At 48.1% G+C, this 20,589-nt stretch overlaps 2 protein-coding genes across 2 annotated transcripts in view; one reads left to right on the forward strand and one right to left on the reverse strand.

The window, feature by feature from the left end:
• Window positions 1–4,730, reverse strand: part of LOC135822756 (splicing factor 3A subunit 2-like) — a 14,952-nt gene extending 10,222 nt beyond the window's left edge. Inside the window, exons 1-3 of the mRNA XM_065335586.1 lie at window positions 4,502–4,730; window positions 2,427–2,498; window positions 741–787 (exon numbers count right to left, since the gene is read on the reverse strand). Coding sequence (XP_065191658.1) covers window positions 741–787; window positions 2,427–2,498; window positions 4,502–4,627 — 245 coding nt within the window. The 5' untranslated portion in view covers window positions 4,628–4,730. The remainder of the gene's footprint in view (window positions 1–740; window positions 788–2,426; window positions 2,499–4,501) is intronic.
• A 1,432-nt stretch (window positions 4,731–6,162) lies between these two features.
• LOC135822758 (serine/arginine repetitive matrix protein 2-like) lies at window positions 6,163–19,083 on the forward strand. The gene is made up of 7 exons (XM_065335587.1): window positions 6,163–6,798; window positions 11,450–12,196; window positions 13,161–13,188; window positions 14,076–14,233; window positions 14,640–14,751; window positions 15,106–15,215; window positions 15,826–19,083. The coding sequence occupies exons 1-7, from the start codon at window positions 6,568–6,570 to the stop codon at window positions 18,319–18,321; spliced, it is 3,882 nt and encodes a 1,293-aa protein (XP_065191659.1). The 5' UTR covers window positions 6,163–6,567; the 3' UTR covers window positions 18,322–19,083.
• Window positions 19,084–20,589: the final 1,506 nt, after the last annotated feature.

A 20,589-nucleotide genomic window follows, 5' to 3' on the forward strand; every position in this document is an offset into this window, starting at 1 on the left:
CCTGAAACATGCGGACAAAGAGAGAGAGAGAGAGAGAGAGAGAGAGACACACACACACACACACACACACACACACACACACACACACACACACACACACACACACACACACACACACACACACAGAGGCAGACACAGACAGCACGTGGGGGACAGAACTAGCTTCCATATCAGAAATCTCAGAACAAGAAGGCCAGCCAGCAGCAGTAATGTTATTGAGCAATTGAAATTTCAGGACCATAGTCATCTCATTCTCCACATTGCCATAGAGCTCTCTGGCAGGTTAGACACAAGTGGCCGAAAAGCGCAATGGTGATGTGGAGAGTGGCGTGACTGAGAAGTAAGAACTCTAATAGGCCATTCACAAGACGTGCAAACTCACTTTTATCGTACTGTTTCCAAGGATATTTACTTCCATACGATAAACTTGGACACATGCGTGCAACTGATTTTCGAACTTGGCCGAGTCCCTTGTGCTCACGATTATACTGTGCCCGCCAGCAAAAGTGTCGGTTGTTGAAAGTGGGTACTGGAAATGCAGTGCTTGAACAGAGGAAAATTCAAAATTTAAAATTTCCCGGCATTTTCAGGAGGTCACTATGGATGCATTGATGCGTGCAAAGTTTGCCCAGCACCGTGTGAACTGGATCACGGTTTGCCAGTGTTATCTTGGTCACACACGCGTGCATGTGTTTGCACGTCGTGTGAATGGCCTATAAGCAGCCAGGGGAACAACTCACAGGTTAGCTTGATGTTTCTTTCCTTGTGTATGTGCCAAGTAACTTCCCTGGAAACACCAGGAAACAACAGGGGATACCAAAGTGTTCACAAAGCATGAGAAGGACCTTGTGCACACAAATACCCATATCTGTCCATAATACTCCGCATGCCGGTATGAAAAATATAATTAAATTGCGCGTAAAATGACTACCGTAATCCGGCGCTTATAAGCCTGTATTCGGATTTAAGCCCACCTCCTTTTATAGGCCCATGTGCTAGTAAACAGACACAAATACAACCCGACTTTCGAGTAGAATATGTTCACAATATGGACTCTTGCTACCATTGTACAGCAGGTCAGTGCAGTTTACCAGTACAATACAGTAGACAAACTATGCCCACGGACTCGTACTTTTTCACGTACAATTGTGGCCAAAGAAATCCCGCCCACGAGTCAAAAGCAGCGCCGCGGTTCCATTTCAATTACATCATGCACGCTCCAAAAGCTGATCTGAGGACTGCAGGGGCCGCATGAGCCTTGACGCTGCTTTCGGCATGTGGGTCGGATTTCTTTGGCCACGACTGTACCTTCAACTTTTTAATATTGACCCAGGGCTAAAACAAACAATTTTTCCCTGGCTATTTTACCCCCGAAAGTGCATTATTTCACATATAAGCCGATGGAATTACGGTATCGGTATGGCGGATACACATGCAGTGGAAGCCAGGGGTTATTTTATTTTTATTCCCGTAGCTATGCAGAAGACGTTACTTCAGTAACGTCTGGCGCTAGCCAGGGTCCACACAGCTTTAATTTGGTGTTTGTGTGTTTGTGTCACGCCTGGCGCTATCCCGTATCTGTCCCGTACCGTACCGTACCATCAAACACAGCTAGCCACATACAGCTGGCCGCACTATTCAAATAGGGCTTTCAAACGCAAGATCGTAACGTGAAGCAACTTGGAAGAATGAGTATGAATGCGAAGTGTAGGGGGGAATGCATGTAGGGCGATAGTGAGGGTTCGAATCCCAGGTAATGCCTGAAAAAAAAAAAGGAAAATTGAAAACTTTATAACATCCCTATTCTTTTTTTGCCGTCATCAAGGCGGTAGATGGTGTCGTATTACCCTCGACCGTACCTGTCCCGTACCTGTCCCGTACCGTACAATCAAAGACGGCTGGCCACAATGCATATTCAAATAGGGCTTTCAAATACAAGATCATAACGTGAAGCAACTTGGAAGAATTAGTATGTATGCGAAGTGTATCAGGGGATGCATGCAGGGCGAAAGTGCGGGTTCGAATCCCAGGTTATGTCTAAAAACAAAAAGTAGCAATTTATAAGAATTATTTTATAACATCCCTATGCTTTTTTTGTCTAGGTCATCAAGGCAAAAAAGCATAGCGTAGGGCCCTGAGCTTCCAAGCTCTCTCGTTTTATTTTATTCAAGCAATACATGGCTGGGGTAGCCAATGACCACTTTGCGTGGCATTACTTTGAAGTACTTAGCAGAGAATGAAAGGAAGCATGGCAAGACTAGTATGCTGGTCAACACAGTGACACACTGCCGGCTAGAGGACACAGTGACTTATCCGCAGCTCGGCCGCATCATTGCTGCAGCTGTCAGTGTGATTGAGTGGCAAATATATATATATATACCGGTACGCAGCTCGAAAGCGACAACACGACAACGGTTGCGACTCACCTCATTTGTGTGTAGAGTCAGACAGAGCTTGCATTCATACGAGCCTAAATGATTCTTCATAAAGTAAGGATCCTGGAGTGAGAGAAATAAAGAGAAAGGAAGAGAGAGAGAGAGAGAAAGATAGATAGAGCGAAAGAGAAACAGAGAGAGAGACGCGAACGAACGATCAATCAGGAAAGAAAATATCTCCCGCACGCACACAGACACGCACACACCATGTATGTATACGCCCGTCGCAAGAGAAGCACGCAAATCTGCAAATGCACTGGACGTGCACCCACAGATTTTCTCTTATAGCAACGATAGCGAACAAGATCTGAATGAGACAGATCAAGACCTGCGCCAGATAACTGTCTAATCCACACAACTGGCGAAGCCATTTGAATCGACCACCAATGCACACCTGGTCTACACCACACGGAGTACATCGGCATAAAACGGCCAAGACAGTTACCTATACACACCCTACACTTGCTGGGGGAACCAGTACAGACTGTCTACACACTGCTTTGATAGAAGCAGACACTAGATGCACTGGTACCTTGAAGTGAAATTGGACACACACACACACACACACCTGTGAGTGCACGTATATGCTGGCAATGAGACATTTTCAGGACTTGATCACGAAAACGTGTTAGGGCCTGCAGTGCAAGACAGTGCAGTGCACGCAAGGGTACGTGCGGATTGCGCGCGTGCACATGTGTGTGTATGTGCGCGCACGTGGGCGTGTGTGTACGTGTCTGAACCGCATAGAAACTTTCTGCAGCACAAATTCACAGAACTAGCTAGTGGATCTTGGACAGATGCACACATTTAAGAGCGGAGACCTATCTCGATGACGTCGTGTACAGTGTTCTTGTGGTACAGAGAGTGTTCAGTACATCAAGGTCAAGACAGGGGTACATTGGGTCGCGTGCTCACTTAACAAACCCCCAAAGTTTAGTGATGTAATGCCGGATGGACCTTGAGCACTGGTCTGTGCCACTAGTAATTCCTACAACCATGTCATGTGAATATACGGCCACATGGTGCTGGGTCACCCAGACACCCCGATGAACAGACCTACCCTTTGTGCAGTATAAGGCGGTGGCTGTGTTTGCACCATAGCACTGCGGATAGAAGTGTATGGGACGGAACGCATTTTCCTGTGTTCGAAGGCCACCCCACCGTCTGCTTTTGCGAGGTTTCCACAAATCAGGAGAGTTAGGCTCTACTGGATATCTAAGTGTAATAGGGTATTCCCCTGTGTCAAAGAACTTTATTGAAAAATCCATGAAAACGAGATCCGGAAAGATGAATCGAAAAATCCGAAGTCAACGCATGCCCGCAGTCAATTATTACTGAGTCGCAGTCACTACTATCAAAGCAGAGCATTCCTCTGGCGTTGGTGCTAACACGTCTGTGGTTGGACTGCACGCAGGGTGAAGGAGATAATACGTGGTTGCGCTATCATACGAGGTGCAGTGCATAGAGCGGCATCACTCTCATTGTTTTGTCAATACTCCAGATGGTAATAACGATGATTCTATTCGCAAGGCCTCTATATTGCAGGCAACCCATTCCTTGTCGTCTTGATCCATATGATTTGTATGCAAGCTGTTATGTACATGATTGTACTAATGATGATGGTATTCGCGGGATCCGCGTCAGCATCGCTTGAATCATGAATGTTCAGAAATGCACAAACTAGCCTTCTACACAAGATTTTAACTCAGCAGTGCGATGTGAATCCAGATTACACTGCTACGAACAGTGCTCATCGGGTACATGCGTTTATACCTGGTGAAGAGCATGTGACTCATTACATACATGCATCAAAGGAGAAATTTCGCGACAAATATCAAGCCGAATTTGTGATAATGTGAATGCACGGTGCACATTTCGCTCTGCTGGTGCTACTTCGAGTTTGTTCAATGTAAATGAATGCACATGCTTGCTGAATAGATAGAAACGACTCGAAATACAGCTTATAGTCATAAAACTACGAGCACGCTGATAATGTGAGAAAAAAGGCAACTTTTCAATGGAGAACTAAAAATTCAAAAAATATTAATAATTCAGGAGTAGCTAACCTTATTCAAGTCAATTGTGTCCAAGGCTAGCTGCCTGAGGCGCTCCCGCCTGTCTCTGTTCGTTTCTGACCATGATGCCACACCACCAGAGCCAGTCTTGCCACCGGCACGGTTTTGGAAATCCATCGTGCAGAACCAGTAGTACCAATAAAATTCTCAATGACAACAATATTCGTCAAGCTGTGCAAGAGAGCCAATTCCCCGGGATCCCATGCGCGTCGCTTGTACAAACTCTTTGGTACGAGTACATGCATTGTATAATCATGATCAAGAGTTCATACTCTTGTCATGATTCATGGTCCCCGGTACTACAGTTGCGCTCGGTGAAATCCGGCCCAAAGTGCATAACTGACGCCCAGTACTGATGCGGCCCTTGACGCCCTCAAAGTTGTACAAGTGCTAGTGTGCACGTGCACCGTATGAACTGTACCAAAGTGTAAAAAACCGCGCCAAACAAAGACAAGTGTAACATTCATTTCAGTTCACTGTTCATGTTCAGCACAAGTAAAGAAGAAGGAGATCGTTTCCATGGTTTCGGAGCAGTTTATTTCATACACAGAGCAGCAGGGCTTCAATATTTTGTGTGGCCACCGTCTGCCTCGATTAGGGCTTCAACACGACGTGGCATTGACTCCACGTATGGCGGGGAAACCGTGTCAGGAGCCAACGAGTCCCACTCCAGGTGTAGTGCCTGCACCAGCTGGTCAGCATTCTCGCAGCGATGTGGAATTATTCTCTTCTTGAGAGGAGCCCACACATTGGGAATGGCCATGTCCTTCTTCTCTATCTCTTCTTGATCTTGAGCTGTACTTCGTGAGGTGAATGAAACAGGAAAGACATTTCGAAATGTTTTTATTTTTTTACACGTGCACTCCGAACTTTTACACGAGGTGCGTACAGTTGAGTTCGTACACACAAATCGCTTGTGATGTAATGGGAGCTGGCTTCGCGGCGCCGGCTTTGCACTTCAGGCCGGATTTCACCGAGCGCAACTGTAGATCTACGCGTGGGGACTACTGTAAATCAACAATTTTTGGCCGGTGAGAAACTTTGCAATTATTTGGCCGATCTCGAAATGAAACTTTTGGCCGTGGCCGTGTTACTACAGAGTACAGTAGTATCAAGAGTACATGTTTATGTACTCTTGGTAGTATGTCATGTGTGACAAACTTTGACTTACAACTAATAATTACTTACATGACATAGGCCTGCGATTTACTTTGGCCCGGCCGTGGGCACCAAGCCACGAAATCAGCGAAATCAGTGATTTTAAACTGCACGCAAATCATGAAGTGCACTCTGCGAGTGCGAGGACCTCTCTCTCTCACATGTGACGTCATCATTAAGTGATTTGTTTCCAACCAAGGCCTCCACGCATGGCAAAATTTTTATTGTGTTTTGTTCGCCCGTACTCTGCATGCAAGGACCTTGCACTCTGCACCTACCACTGTATTACGAGTAGATCTACGCCCGGCGCCCCAGCATGCACTCGATCGACTCGAGCGAGTCTGTACACACGTAGACCTACGTAGACCTACGCGAAGATCCGTCGCAATGCCGGGCATACGCCGCACGGCGCGGAGCACGAGCAGTCGCTGAGTCTACGTGTAGAAGCCCTGCAGCACAGCTCACATGCATATCAGCATAGCATTCAAAAAGAACGAGGAACGTTTGCTGGTCGTTCACAAGTAATAAAGTCAAGAAGAAAGCAGATCGTCTTTTCAGCGGACAAAGAGATCCTCACGTCTTCTGGCCTTCACCCTTCATCGAGTACCGTCCACCTATAATTTGTTCGTTGCACGACTTTCAGCATCCATTGATGTTCGTGAGTCTGCCTGGGGAAAACGGAGTCGTCTCGTTTGGCAAGTCCAATTCACAGGTGGCATTCTAGGTTTCTTGCTAGAATTGTATGTCCATTTCTGTTGCACCAGGCCAGATACGCAGTCATAATCTCATTGTCGCACATTGTGAGCAGATTTCGGGAGAGCAAGAGGGGATTCATATTCGCAGTCGTTGTTCTAATGCAGTAACATTGTAGAAAGAACAGACTCAATATTTATTTCAAGATGGCGTCGAACAGCGACAAGAGTGACCTTGAAGATGGAGAAATTGAAGACGGTGAAATCCTGGAATCAGAAAGTGAGGGAGAGGTCGAAGATAAAGACACGAGTGAAAGCCCTTCTCCCCAACAGACCTTGAAGCGTTCTCGTTCCTCTGGTGAGGAAGACACTGACACCAGTATTCCGATACCACCTGCAAAAAGAGAAAAACACGACCGGGTTAACCATGATCGCGAGGTAAGAAAACAGCACAATTTTGTTCCATTTCAACTGTACTGGTTTTTCTTGTCTTTCCTTTTTCAGCCACTTGGTCCAAGTCCTGATGCTTCGTCAGGAAAATCAAGTCCTAGCTAACAGGTTTTTGCCATTCATTGTGAGGGGACCGTGTACTTGTGGTGAACAGTGCAACAATCTCATTTTCGTTTTGCGAAGGGAACACGACAGACATGAGGAGCTTCGCTTTGTGAAGGTGAAAAATGTGCCCTGTTCCCTGTCAAGGCTCTCTCAACTTCGAACCTTTTCATCTTGCTGTCGTTTGTCGGTTGTTGTTCGATTCTCATTCCAGTCTCTTTTTTTGGAGTCTTCGACACTTGACAGCGCAAGCGAGCTAGCGGCATGCGCAAAGCATATTTTTCGCCATGCTGTCAAATGGGGCGCATGCGCACTTCTGGTTATGGAGTTTTCCTTGTCTGTACAAGTACCAGAGTACTGGCATAGCACCTCACTCCTCACTGACCTCAGTCCGTCTGAGCATTGACTTGTTTTTTTGGTCATTATCAGGCTTCTATGTAGCATGACACTTTTTGCATACGACGTAACGTGGTGTTGTATATCTCCGAATAACCAAAGGCAAACACCAACTGCACAGTCGTATCACCCACGTCACAAGGTTCACCACAGTTACACGGTCCAACTAAAAATTAACGCATCAATGAACCTCACAATGACCTCACACTGTGCACCAGCACCGTCAAGAGTACATGCCCCCAAGGGCGCGTAACGTCTGCATACCCTGCTGTCCCGGCGGGATTTCAAGATGACTTTTTTTTAATGATGCACTGGTCCAGTGATTTGCGACCTTTTTACGGGGTGTCAGCACATCACACATGTTTCCTTGAACTAGTTTGTACAGGATCAAATGGGATTCCACCACATGTCCAGGATTGCCTGATAATACGTGCACAGTACGCATTGCATCATGTGGTAACAGTAACATTTTGAAATTCTGCCGGGACGGCACCCATCTTGGAGTTGCACACTCTTGAGGGGTTATAATTATACTCTTGGCACCGTACATCAAACTCGCCAGCATATCCACTGCAGGCCGACATCTGTAGCTAAGGGGTCGTCGCAAAAGTTTTCTGTCGTCCCTGAAACGAACATCGTTCATTTCGTACTTGGACCCCCTCCCCTCCCTCTGAAACGAACACAGTTTGCTATGCTGGACGACAAAAATCGCATGCATGTACATGTTATGTGTACAGTGTCGGTCGACTTGCGATTTTGGCTCGCACCCCCTCCCCCCCAAATGAATCATGTTCGTTTCAGGGACGACAAAAAACTTTTGCGACGACCCCTAAGGTGTATGTGTTTGTTTATACTCAATGCCATCCATGATGTACAATGCCAGTACAGCATTGTACAGGGGCTGTCCAGTTTCTAGAGCCATCTGCACTTGGGAAAGTTTGACTACGGGGAGCTACATACGGAACTTTCCCTATTCAGAATGTGTGCTCGTGTTTCTGGTCACGTCCATGTGTTGTATAAAAACTACAAGAGATGCGTTACTTCAGCAGCCTTAGTTTGCCTGATCGTTATCGTCAAGCTTTGAGCTGTTTATTGCAACAGTTGCATTCGAATCACACAACACGCGGCTGATGTACTGTGCACAGTCTCAATCAAGAGTTTACATAATTATGTATTCAGTGCTGTACCGGCAAATTTTCTTGTTGACATCAGTGTTAACGGTGCGTTGCGCGATCTGCACATGTTTTCCTACATTCGTGTGCGTGTTTTCCATGATCCTATCGTCTACAGACTCGCCGTGATCCAATCCTGTACACATTTGCTATGATTCAATCATGTACAAACTTGTACACACGCCTACGCAGCTACATGTGACCCGTTGGTACACTTGTACGCGGGTTTGGCGACAGTGTGCAGCTGGCCGCGCGCCTTAAAAACGGCAAGAACAGTGTGGGCGAGACGGCGGTGGTATGCGAGATGCGCACTCTGGGAGTATTATGTACTCTCCTGTTCACTCCCATGACCATAGCCTATTACGTAGGCCAACAATGGCGCAATGTTGGCGAAAAAGCACAATGCAGTACGTCGAAAATCAATGCCCAGGAAAAAAAAGACCAACTTCAAACGCACACGCTGACCACTGTAATCTGGGTACATGCAACCACCACTGCACCAGACAGCCATTGTGGTGTACATGTAAACGACTACATGTACAAGACAGTCTATGCTGCCACCCACCGCACCATGAGTATGTCTGTACGTGGATGTACATAGTGGACCTCGCACAGTGCATACCTGGATAAGGCATGCGCCTGCTTAATATGGACTTTTTCGACGCATGGATTTCCTTCCATAAGCGTGCATACAAATCCATTCGAACTGCACAGTAATACTCTTGATATGGCTTACAAAGCATGTACGACACACTGGTCCAGCAGTCAAGTCCTTTGAGGGGATCTCTTGCCTTGCAATGCCCCAGACTTCCCGTCTGTTCCAGAGCCTGACAGGGCAATGTACACGCACACCAAAGCACGGTTGACAGCATGACAGCCACGAGTTGACTGGACGTAGGCTGGCTATCTGCACTGAAATAGTCAATGCCTACATAAGACACAGGAGTGACATGATGCACACCTATCCTCTTCGCTGTTTCTACACTTTCATGGGCAAGCATACGTACATGCGCCAGAACAAACATCAACATATCTGTGCACGTCTCCCCCCCCCCCCCCCCCCCCCCCCTGCACACCCACTTATTTTGCACATGCACTCATACATACGTGCACAAGGTTTCGGCAATGGGACCAGCAATATGTATCATCAGGGTATGGGCTCTGGCTCTCTCTCTCTCTCTCTCTCTCTCTCTCTCTCTCTCTCTCTCTCTCTCTCTCTCTCTCTCTCTCTCTCTCTCTCTCTCTCTCTCTCTCTCTCTCTCTCTCTCTCTCTCTCTCTCTCTCTCTCTCTCTCTCTCTCTCTCTCTCTCTCTCTCTCTCTCTCTCTCTCTCTCTCTCTCTCTCTCTCTCTCTCTCTCTCTCTCTCTCTCTCTCTCTCTCTCTCTCTCTCTCTCTCTCTCTCTCTCTCTCTCTCTCTCTCTCTCTCTCTCTCTCTCTCTCTCTCTCTCTCTCTCTCTCTCTCTCTCTCTCTCTCTCTCTCTCTCTCTCTCACACACACACACACACACACACACACACACACGCATGCACACACACACACACACGCATGCACACACATACGCATACATCAGTGGGTGGCCACAACTATTCGCAGTGTGGCTCTATTCAATGCCAACTGCTGTACATACCGTGAAATTGTCAAGTACAAAGTGCTCTAGATAGAACATACGCTGGGCTATAAAGTGCTGTTTTGAAGGACTTGCATAGTGGTATACCAGTCAATTGACCTTGGATATACAGTGTACCCCAGCTGCAGAATATACAGATTATTCCCGAAGTTATGCAAGAACGTTACGGAGTGACGTGTGTGTGAGTTTGCGGCGTTGTTGGCATGCACGGTAGGCCTAGCCTAAGTTTGCCGGTAATGCTTCCAGCAAAATATTGAAATTTCCCACGAAAAAATTGTTGGCAAATTCCGAGCAAAATATCGAATTTACAGAGGATCCGGGTGTGTTTTGGCAATTTTATTCTAATTTCTTTGGTTTCATTGGGCCAAAGTTGTGCTAAAATAGCTCGTGTAGGTTGTCAGGGGTACATAAATTTGAAATAATGCTACAAAATCCGTAATACTGACACCATTTTCAGTTTTGCTTTCCTCATCAGTCACCATCCACTTTTACCAAAGTACACGGTTCATTCGAAGCCAGTTTTGCCACAAAGTAGGAGCAAAACAGAGCAAAATATCGGAAACGAAGGCAATGCCAAGCAAAATACGGAAAGTGTTCTGGCAAAATTTGCTGGTAAAATATCGAAGTGCCCCGAGCAAATTTTGGCTAGGCCCAATGCACGGGACTGATCACGTGATTGTAGCTTGTAACATGTACTAAGTTGTAGGTTGTAGGTTCCGTATTAGCAGAAGAAGACATACAATATCCCGTATATGGGCCGTACCATCGGGAGCCAGCTCGCAGACTCGAGGGCCCTCGCTATGTTTTGTCTTTGCCTAGGTCATCCATCGTACATGCTATTCAAACTGGTAGTGTCTGTGCAATGGCATAAGATGTACCAGCTATCCGTATTGCTAAGATGTTCCCATCAATTCTAGTACAGTCGTCCCTCTCTAATCCGGCACTTTATAATCCAGCACCCTCGATAAACCAGCACAATTTTCAGTAGCCAAATGTCCTCTTCATGCACATTGCAGCAGTGGATCAGATTTGTTAATCCAGCACCCTCCCTAATCCAGCAGATTTCCGTGGCACAAATGGTGCCGGATTATAGAGGGACCACTGTATTATGATGACCGAAAGGCGAAGCATGGTGAGGGCCCTGAGCGGGCAGCTCTCTCGTCACTGTCCTCCGTAATGTGTTATGCTGAGGTTTAACTAGAAATAGGATGCGCATTCGCAGGTGCTGGCTGGCGATGTGTGTGTGTGTGTGTGTGTGTGCATGTGTGCACGCGATGTGGTCACGTGTGTACGTTTGTTTGTTAAACTTTGTTTTATGTTCACTTTTTTGCGTGTGTGTAGGCCGCCTTTCCACGTCGGACGTATGGCGAAGACTCTGCATCAGACTATGATAGTGAGGATGATGAGTATGAAATGAAGAACCGGCATTCGACAAGTGACAATAGCCCACACAAGAACAATGGCTATTCGTGTAGCGATGCCAGTGACGAGGACCCTTCCCAGAAAAGACGTCGCCAGCCGCGCTCCAGCCTGGAGGCCATCCAGAACATGTCCTCGGCGTTTGGAATAAAACCTCGCCCAGCTGCACCGAAGGCAAGAAAGACCCTCCTTCCAGCACCACCCAAGGATGGTGTCGAGGAGGACAACTTTGATTTGGAGCTGTCACGTGCCAAGCTGCGTCATCTCACCAGGAAGCAGCAACAGCAGCAGCAGCAGCCGCATCGTGGGAGCTCGCACGGCGCGTTCTACAATTCCGACGACAGATCTGTGTCGTCACCGCCATCGTCACGGTCTGGCCCCTATCGCCGTGACAGCGTGGACTATCGCCATGGGCACACGGACAGCTCGCCGGTAAGACGCGAGACGTACGACCACGGCCACGGGAGCTCCAAGCGTAACAGCTCGTCCCACAGCACGTATGACTACGGCCATGGCAGTAGAGACAGAGATCTGTCGTCGCGATCGGACGCCAGAGCCTCTCGCAGGTCTCCGGCACGCGATGACAAGAACGCCTCACCTGCTAAGAGTTCCTCTCTGTCTTCACTGACAACTGGACACCACTTTGACGTGACTGTGGCTGCAGCGGAGGTAATACATGTACTCTTCTACTCTTGTTGTCTTGCTTTCTGATGAATTGCTGTTTGCGTGTTCAGTAGCCTTGTGCACAGAACGCAAGCATATACAGTTGCGCTCACTGAAATCTGGCCCAAATTGCAAAGCTGGCGCCCTGGACCAGTTCCGATTACACCGTTCTGTTTGTACACGTGTGCGTCCAGTCGCATCCGTGCCACTTCCAGGGCGTCAAGGGCCCATGCCAGTCGAGGGCGCCAGCTTTGCACTTGGGATCGGATTTCAGTGAGCGAAACTGTAAAATGGCTGCATTTCGAATGTGAACTGGCGACGGTGTTATGGGCAATGTGCGCAACTGCAGCTTTGCAAATTCAGCATTTTAAACAGTACGCTTTCCATGATAGCTCACTGAATGGCTGGCTCACATGACTGGGTTAGATTTAGCAAGCTAGGATTTCAAGCTATTTGCTTGATTTAGGGATTGTCCAGGAGTGTTTCAGACGAGCTGCTTTATCCTTTCCCTGTGGCTATTATTAGAATGGCACACAGTCGATTACTACTTTTTGGCCTTCCTTAGAAAGTGGTATATGTATTATGAGTGCGATTTTGCTTCAGTCAAGGAGAAATACTAGAAAAGAATGGGTTTGCTCCCACACTGGAGCTCGCGCTATTCCGCCGACGACTTGACACTTGACTGGCTAACAATAGGAAAGAAGTACTGAAAAAGAAAAAAAGGCCGAAATTGAACAACATGGATCGTGCTCTATTAATCGTCCCAATCAAGGTTTTGCCATCGCAATAACTGCTGCATGTCGTGCCGTACGAGTCTTAGACTTTACAGCTCACACCAGCCTTCCCAACAGGCTCTTATGTGTCCCGTAATGTTAGTGTTAAGTTGAGTGTGAACTGCATAGGTTTAGTGTAGGTCATGTAGACGTTGCTCAGTGTATGGTGTGCTGTGTTTGCTTGCGTGTGTTTGCAGGGTGATTCTCATCTTCTGGTTGACAAAGGTACGTGGCATGCGCTGGGCTTTTCCTCATCCATTCATATTGGCCATTCTCGAATTACTACTACGTACATGCATATCACAGAGGCAGTGCGCCCCTGCTATAGAACTCAATGCCCGGCGTGAGCAGGGCGCAGTACTTAAGAGGTACACAAAGGAAACAGCGGCTGTCTGATGATTGGTCGTTACCATGGAACTGTGACTTACAACAAAAAGCCCTACATATGTACTTTCCGTTATGTACCTCTTGTGTATATAATGTTGTTGCGCAATGGTGTGTCCAGCTTTCATGCTGCACGGATGCATCATGGCCGTTCAGTGGATGCGCAACTCCTGCATTTTACTTTCTCTGCTCTAGGTTAGGTACATGCACGGCTCTCTGTTGCGAGGTGTTGTCCGTATCAGCTCCGCAGATCAGCTGTTTTCTCAGTGCTAAGTGCATTGTAGTTCTCCACAGATGCAACCTGAAGTTACAGTAGCATGGGAAAATCTGTGAAGCGAAGCTCTCCACGGATCACAGAGCATTAGGCTCTGCTGGTACCTGTACATGTACGATTTCAAATCATCAGGCAACCCTCTCCTTGAAAGAAGCTCTCTATACACGTATTTGGCTGGTTTTATCCCAGCTCTTTTTCTTGAATTTCTATCTGACAGTACATGCATCATACAAGAATAAAAGGATGAAAACAGTGGTTTTACTCCCGAGTTTCACGCACGAAGAGATCATGAGAAAACAGCCCTCTGCCCTTCGGCATTAAGCACTCTCTATTGGACAGGACCTCTTTGTGTGTTGTACATGCATCATAAGCCCACTGGAAAATGGCCATGTGTCTGATCTGTGCGGCTCTCTTTCCTCTGTGCGGATGTGTGTGTGTGTGTGCATTTCTGCAGGTCGCGATCGTGGCGGAAGTCGCTTATCAGCTCGCCGCGAGGAAAAGAACCGTGAGTGGAGAGACCGTAGGAAGCGCGAAGAGGATGAGGCTTCAGAGCGAGCCGCTCAGAGACCGCTAGTACCGTGTCGCTACTACATGGAAGGACGTTGTCACAAGGTATGTTCATGTTGCTTTGTCTGCTTTGAAACTCGGATGTTGAGCCAATAATAAATGTGAAATGTGTAGAATGTCTCAGTACTCTGTCAGTTTTGTGCCTAGTTGTTGCACTTCCTGACTGTATTATAGTATCTAGTTACAGTGGTGGACAGTTACGCTCAACTCGTATCCGTATGTCCTTTTCTTGCTATGTCTGGTTTGCTTGCTGTTGCTTGTGAGTATTTTCGCGGCTCACTTGCTGTGTCGTACAATTATCCACGACATGGTGCTGGTGCTGGTGGAGGAGGAAGATCTGAATATGATACTGGGATGGAGATGTATTCCGTTTCTCTGACCCCGCAATGAATACATTATAGTTACAATCATGTGAAACAATAGTTGGTCTTGGTGCTTTGTGTATATCCAGGGCGCGGACTGTACATTCAGTCACAACGTGAAACGTGAGAAGAAACCAGAGCTGTGCAAATTTTATTCGCAGGATTGCTGCTCCAGAGGCGAGAGTTGTCTCTACATGCATGGTGAGTACTGGCAATGATGTTAATACCGGTAGTGTGTGTATGTGTATTTGTGTTTGTGTGTGTGTGTGTGTGTGTGTGTGTTGGGGGTGGGGGTCATGTTTTTCCTTGACGTGCAGCACAGTGGCTGCATTGATGCATTGATGCATTAGGCTGCTTGTGCAATATGTTAATTTTCGCCAGTTGATGTTGAATATGATCCACTTTGTTTTACGCGATTCCCTCCATGTTTGAGCCTACACCCTATACTGAAGTGATGCTCAAAGTCTGTGTGTGTGCGGGTGCGTTATGTTACATCGTCAGGACAGCTTATTTTTTGTATCATCTCCTGATCTCTTCTGTGTGTGTTCTGTGCAGAGGACTTTCCGTGCAAGTATTTCCACAGTGGCACGTACTGCTTCTCAGGTCCAGCGTGCCGTTTCTCTCACGACCCTCTCACCGATGAGAGGAGAGCCATGTTGGACAGGGTGAGTTTAGTGTGTCCGGTCTTTTCGTCTGCTTGGAGGTCAATCGGGCTAGATGCCTGGTACTGTAGTTGTAGTATTTATTATTTTACTAGGGCAATCCCCACAGACTGTGAGTCTTTTTACAGGGTACCCTAGGTAAGTGCGTGAAATAGAGCTGAATGAAGAAAGCTGTTCCTTTATCCACTTCACCAAATTATGAGGAGTTTTCCTACGCCACTATGCTTTCTTCACGAGAGAAGTTGCTGTTTTAGTGTCCAAGCGCCCTCCACCATGATCAGAGCCAACGTGTGAATAAAAAATGAATGCGTCCTATGTTGTGTTTACTTGGTAAAATTATTTGTGGGATTTAACTTGTCGCTAGCTTTTTGTAAGAGTTTCTGCAGTCCGTTTTTGTTTTTGGGTCTGCTTTGCTTAGTGTCATTGCTGATGAAATTCCTGCTTTCTTGTTTTGCAATTCGTGGCTAACACCATGTCATGCTCATTGGTGTGTGTGTGTACGTGTGTCTGTGTGTGTGCTCTCTCTCTCTCTCTCTCTCTCTCTCTCTCTCTCTCTCTCTCTCTCTCTCTCTCTCTCTCTCTCTCTCTCTCTCTCTCTTCTTTCCATCTGCAGTACAACAACCTGCCGAAGAACACTCCAGACTATTCTGATGACAATGTTGCTGTGTCGCCACCGCCCAGCACCACAGAAGTGGCCGACTCCACCGTGGCCTGTGTTTCCCAGTTCAAGCTAGCAGCGTCGCGCACCATGCCGCAACGCTCTGCCCTGCTACCGGTAACACCGTCGCTATACAGCAGCACCACGACCGACTATGACGACATTGCTGCCCGCGGACTGTACAGCGAAGATTCCAACAACCCAAGCCAGTCCCAGCTGGACAGCCAGACGGAGGCGGCTGCAGATGTTAGTCAAGCCGCCAATGCATCGTCAGTAGGAAAACCACCCGCTACTGCTGCTCCGGCTGCAAACTCAGAGGCAGCTGTTGAAGAAGAGGAAGAGGAGGAAGAAGAAGAAGTGTTCATCTATCGACCGTATGCCACTGCTGCTGACACGTCCAGCTCCATTGCAAATGCGGACAGTGGTGGCAAGTACTCGTCCATGGCCGGCAACGACGATGACGATTCAGACGTTGACACTGCGCCGTTGATGATCGATATGGAGGATGGTGAGGATGGAGAGCCCATGGTCATTCTAGACATGGATGATGACAGCTACGAGTCTAGTGTGGGGTGTCGTGCGCCCTACGACATGCCACTGCCGCGCAGCTCTTTACGCCGTCCTAAACTACCCACACTGCCGCCTATGCAGCGTGATCCCGTTCCAGAAGTGATGCCACAGGTAAAGAGCGAGCCAGCCCCAGTGAAGCAAGAGCCAAACGTTATTGTGAAAATGGATAGAGAAGTGCGCACTACCCCTGCCACTGCGATCAAGACGGAGGTACCCGCAGCAGCGGCAGCAAGGCAGCCAATCATTTCCACAGCCACCGCTCCTTCTGTCCCTCACAACGGAGATGTCACGCTGCTGGCTGAGTCATTAGCGTCTGGCAGTGACATTGATCGCCAACAAATAGATATTCTGAAGAAGCTGGTCGAGGTGATGGAGAAGAAAGTGAATGAGAAACAGCAGCAGCACACCCCTGGTGCCCAAGGAGGCAACTCTGGAGGTTTGTTAGAGGAGGCTGCCGAGACGTTGAGAGCTCAGAGCACCGATCCCCACCTTCAATCTATGGCTGGTGGTATGGTCATGCAGTCGACAGCAATGTCCTCTACTATGCCTCAGCCAAGTTCAGTTGCGGCAGCGATGGTGCTGCCGCTGTCCGTAAGTGATCCGCGTACTGCGAGGCAGCGACATGTCTCTGCCGCTGCTGCTGCTGCAGGCTCACAATCACCCAGCCACTACTCTGCATCACAGTATCATCATCAGCAGCAGCAGCAGGGCAGCAAGAACGGCGGCGGCGGTGGTGGCAGACCATCGCACCACCAAGTGCCTGTTGACCCGCGCCATGCGGCCTTGCAGCATGGCCCTCGCCACTCCGGTGCACCACCACTGCCCACCATCACCGATCCACATGCCATGCAGCACGCCGCTGATCATGGTGTCGGCCCAAGGCAGCCGCCGTACGCCAACCAGACACCCACTACTCTCTCATCGCAGCAGCAACAGCAACCCAGTCGTGTTGACCCGCGGCAACAGAGCAAAGTCGTGGCCGATCCACGTCAGGATCCTCGTCAGGACCCACGCCGCGCTGCTCACATGCCCAGTGCATCTGCTTCTGCTGCTGCTACTCCTGCATCGGTGGAGCCACCGCGTCATGCCTTAGCAGGTAGTGATCCCAGACACGTCTCTGCCGCTGTCACTGGCAACACTGGCTACTACTCTGCCACGCCGCCGTCAGCTGCAGCAGCTGATACAGCTTTGTCTGGCCCACGTGATCCTCGTGATCCTCGGCTCCGATCTGCTACAGTGGCGCCGCCCGCTGTTGACTCTACTCCTGTAGGAACAGGGCCAGCGCCCGCAGAGCAGCCATCGGCAGCTCTGGGTCCACGGCGCAGTCTCTTGCCTACTCCGGATATGAAACCCGGCTCACCGCTGCGCCATGGACATGTGCGTCATTCCTCGCAGCATAACGAGCCGCATTCTCAGCAGCAGCAACAACAGGCGCATGCACACCAAGGCGACATGCCTGCCGCAGTAAGCAACAACAGCAGCAGTGGTCGTGACCCGCGCACTGACCCGCGTCGCACCGCTGCTTCTGCTGCAGGCACGCAGCCGTCGTACCCTACGATGTATAACAGCAGCAGCTCATCCATTGATGGACAAGGTTCTCTGCTTCAGCAACAGCAGCAGCAGATGCATTATCGTGCCTCAGAGGCAGCAGTACCTGCCCCGTATCAGCCAGCACAGTCTTCATCTGAGGCCAGTTATCACGGGCCTCGACGTGGCGTGACTGATCCTCGCTACAAAGGACAACACGACGGCATTCACTCTCAGCAACACCCGACTGGTGACAATCAGCAAGACCTGCAGCAGCAGCAGCCTTCTGGCTATCACGCACGGCTCGCGGATTCTTTCCGACACAATGACCCGACCGCCTCACCTTTCTCTTAATGCTGCATTGCATCATCTCTCTGTCGCTTTTGTCTTCTCTCTTTGTGTTCCATGTACTGAATAATTATAGCAATGATTTGCTTTTTCCAAGCCAACCAAGTCTTGCTTCTTCTTTTTTCTCTTTTTAACCCTAGCAAACTGGAGAGGAGAACATGTATTCGTATTTTACTTACAACCTTACCTAACACACTCAGCGTTTCTCTCTCTCTCTCTCTCTCTCTCTCTCTCTCTCTCTCTCTCTCTCTCTCTCTCTCTCTCTCTCTCTCTCTCTCTCTCTCTCTCTCTCTCTCTCTCTCTCTCTCTCTTTTCTCGCTCTCTCGCTCCAACCCTGCCTTCAGTTGTGATGCATGGTGCCTGTTATAGGAAGTTGTTATTTTTATGGTGTCTGGTGAAGCCCTTTACTCCACAGACAGCCCTGCTTTGTTTTGACTTTGAGCCTCTCCTTTTTTTATTGTCTAGTAGTACTGCTGGGACTGACATTGTGTGTTCTGCTTGCTACCAGTAGATGACGACAGACTGAGTCGTTGGACTGTTGAATCTGAGTTTTACCACAAGGAAGCTTTTTTTAGTCATCAACTCTAGGAGCCCCGGAAGGGCTGCGTTGGCATGTGTGCCTTTTTTTACATTTATACGTTTCTTCTCTCTACCCTATTACCTGATTACCGCCTATAATAGTATCACGGTGAAGTGCTTAGTAACTACTAACAACAGTGCTATGGTCGGTCTTTGGTTACTGTTGATCATGATCATCCTAAAATCTAACATGTCTCTTGTTGTTGTGTGGTGCAAGCAGGTACATAGTCATTGCCCGGATAGTCACTGGGCATAATTAAAACAGCAGTTCTCGACAACTGCAGGCTGTAACCAGGGAGTCGTTATTTGACGACTCCCTGGCTGTAACCTGGGCTTGTTTTCTTACTTCTGCATTGGACAAGGACCTGCTACAGACAGTCAGTGCACAGTGAGTGCATAATGAAGCCTGCTCCGGAGCAGGGAGTAGTAAAATACCGGTAATTCAGCACTCCCTGTTCCGGAGGCGCCTACAGCGGAGCTATGATTGCTCGAAGCAAGCGACAACCAAGAGACCACCACCATGACCACTGATTATAGTACTGAATAGTGCCGCTCAAGTATTCTAGCTAGCAGTGTGCCAGTAGTGTCTGCTTCGGAGCTGATTGCTGATCTGGCAGCTTGCGGCAAGCAGTAGGATACAGAATGGCAAATTGCCAATGCTGTGTGAGTTTTAGAAGACTCTGTTGGTCAGCAGGAACACGCGGGCCCTGTGATCTGATGGTGATAACAAGTCACAACAAGAGTACTGTGGTTAATGTACTCTTGGTGGTAATGATAGTAGGTGGGGGTGTTTTCAGAAATTGTTGACGAGCGCTAGCACCACACCTACCATAGCAATGCAAATCGAGTTTGTCATCGATCAGATCACCACAAATGTGGCAAATGTGACAATGCATGGGAAAGGGTGTCGCACCTCCTCAAGGTGGGCGCCACTGGTATGGCCGGCCCAGCAGACCTGAGAGCCACAGCCTCGCAGTCCCTATTTTGCAGTCACATTTGCACGCACATCGTATTCGCGTTGGATCACATCTGCATGGTGTCCCAGGAAGTCTGGAGGTGATTATCTTAAGTTTCTTGGTACTTTTTGACTTTCTGAAACCAGCCGGGATTGAGGGTATTGTGAACACCAGATCAGTGTTATCTTGTATATTACTCAAGTGAACACCAGATCAGTGTTATCTTGTATATTACTCAAGTGCTGAAAACTACTAGACAGTGTACAGCTTGGAGCTGAGCATCCGGTGTTTCTTGATATTGTCAAACTAGATCCCGAAAGAACCCTTCTTGTTGCGGTGGAGAAGAACAGCAACTTCGGAGTGGTAGTGGTCGGAAATCTACATGACATGTCTTGCGTGACGACATTTGTAGACAGATGGTCAAAACCGGGATGCCAGATCATTTATAAATCTTCCGTAATTGAAAGTTCTCAATTGAATGGTATAGCACGTAGATACACTGATGTTGATGATCAGTCCCAATCTAATTCTGACCAGAACACTGAGCGTGAACACAAGGATTACATTTAAAGTTTCAATCAAGAGTTCCAAACAACCCGTGTTAGGTTTAAAACGTGTTTTAAGGATCCAGAATTAATACTAGTGTCCGCTCAGGTGCTGTCATTGCAACGATATTTCGAAACAATTGGGGCTAACAATCCGCTTTCTCGTTTTCTCAGTTGTGTGCGTATAAACGCCA

The sequence above is a fragment of the Sycon ciliatum genome, chromosome 8, assembly GCF_964019385.1.
Source record: "Sycon ciliatum chromosome 8, ocSycCili1.1, whole genome shotgun sequence".
Lineage (NCBI taxonomy): Eukaryota > Metazoa > Porifera > Calcarea > Leucosolenida > Sycettidae > Sycon > Sycon ciliatum.

Coding starts and splice junctions, on each gene's coding strand:
- LOC135822758 (XM_065335587.1), top strand. CDS start 6,568: ATGGCGTCGAACAGCGACAAGAGTGACCTTGAAGATGGAGAAATTGAA. Junction 6,799..11,449: donor GGGTTAACCATGATCGCGAG/GTAAGAAAACAG, acceptor GCGTGTGTGTAG/GCCGCCTTTCCACGTCGGAC. Junction 14,752..15,105: donor GAGTTGTCTCTACATGCATG/GTGAGTACTGGC, acceptor TGTTCTGTGCAG/AGGACTTTCCGTGCAAGTAT.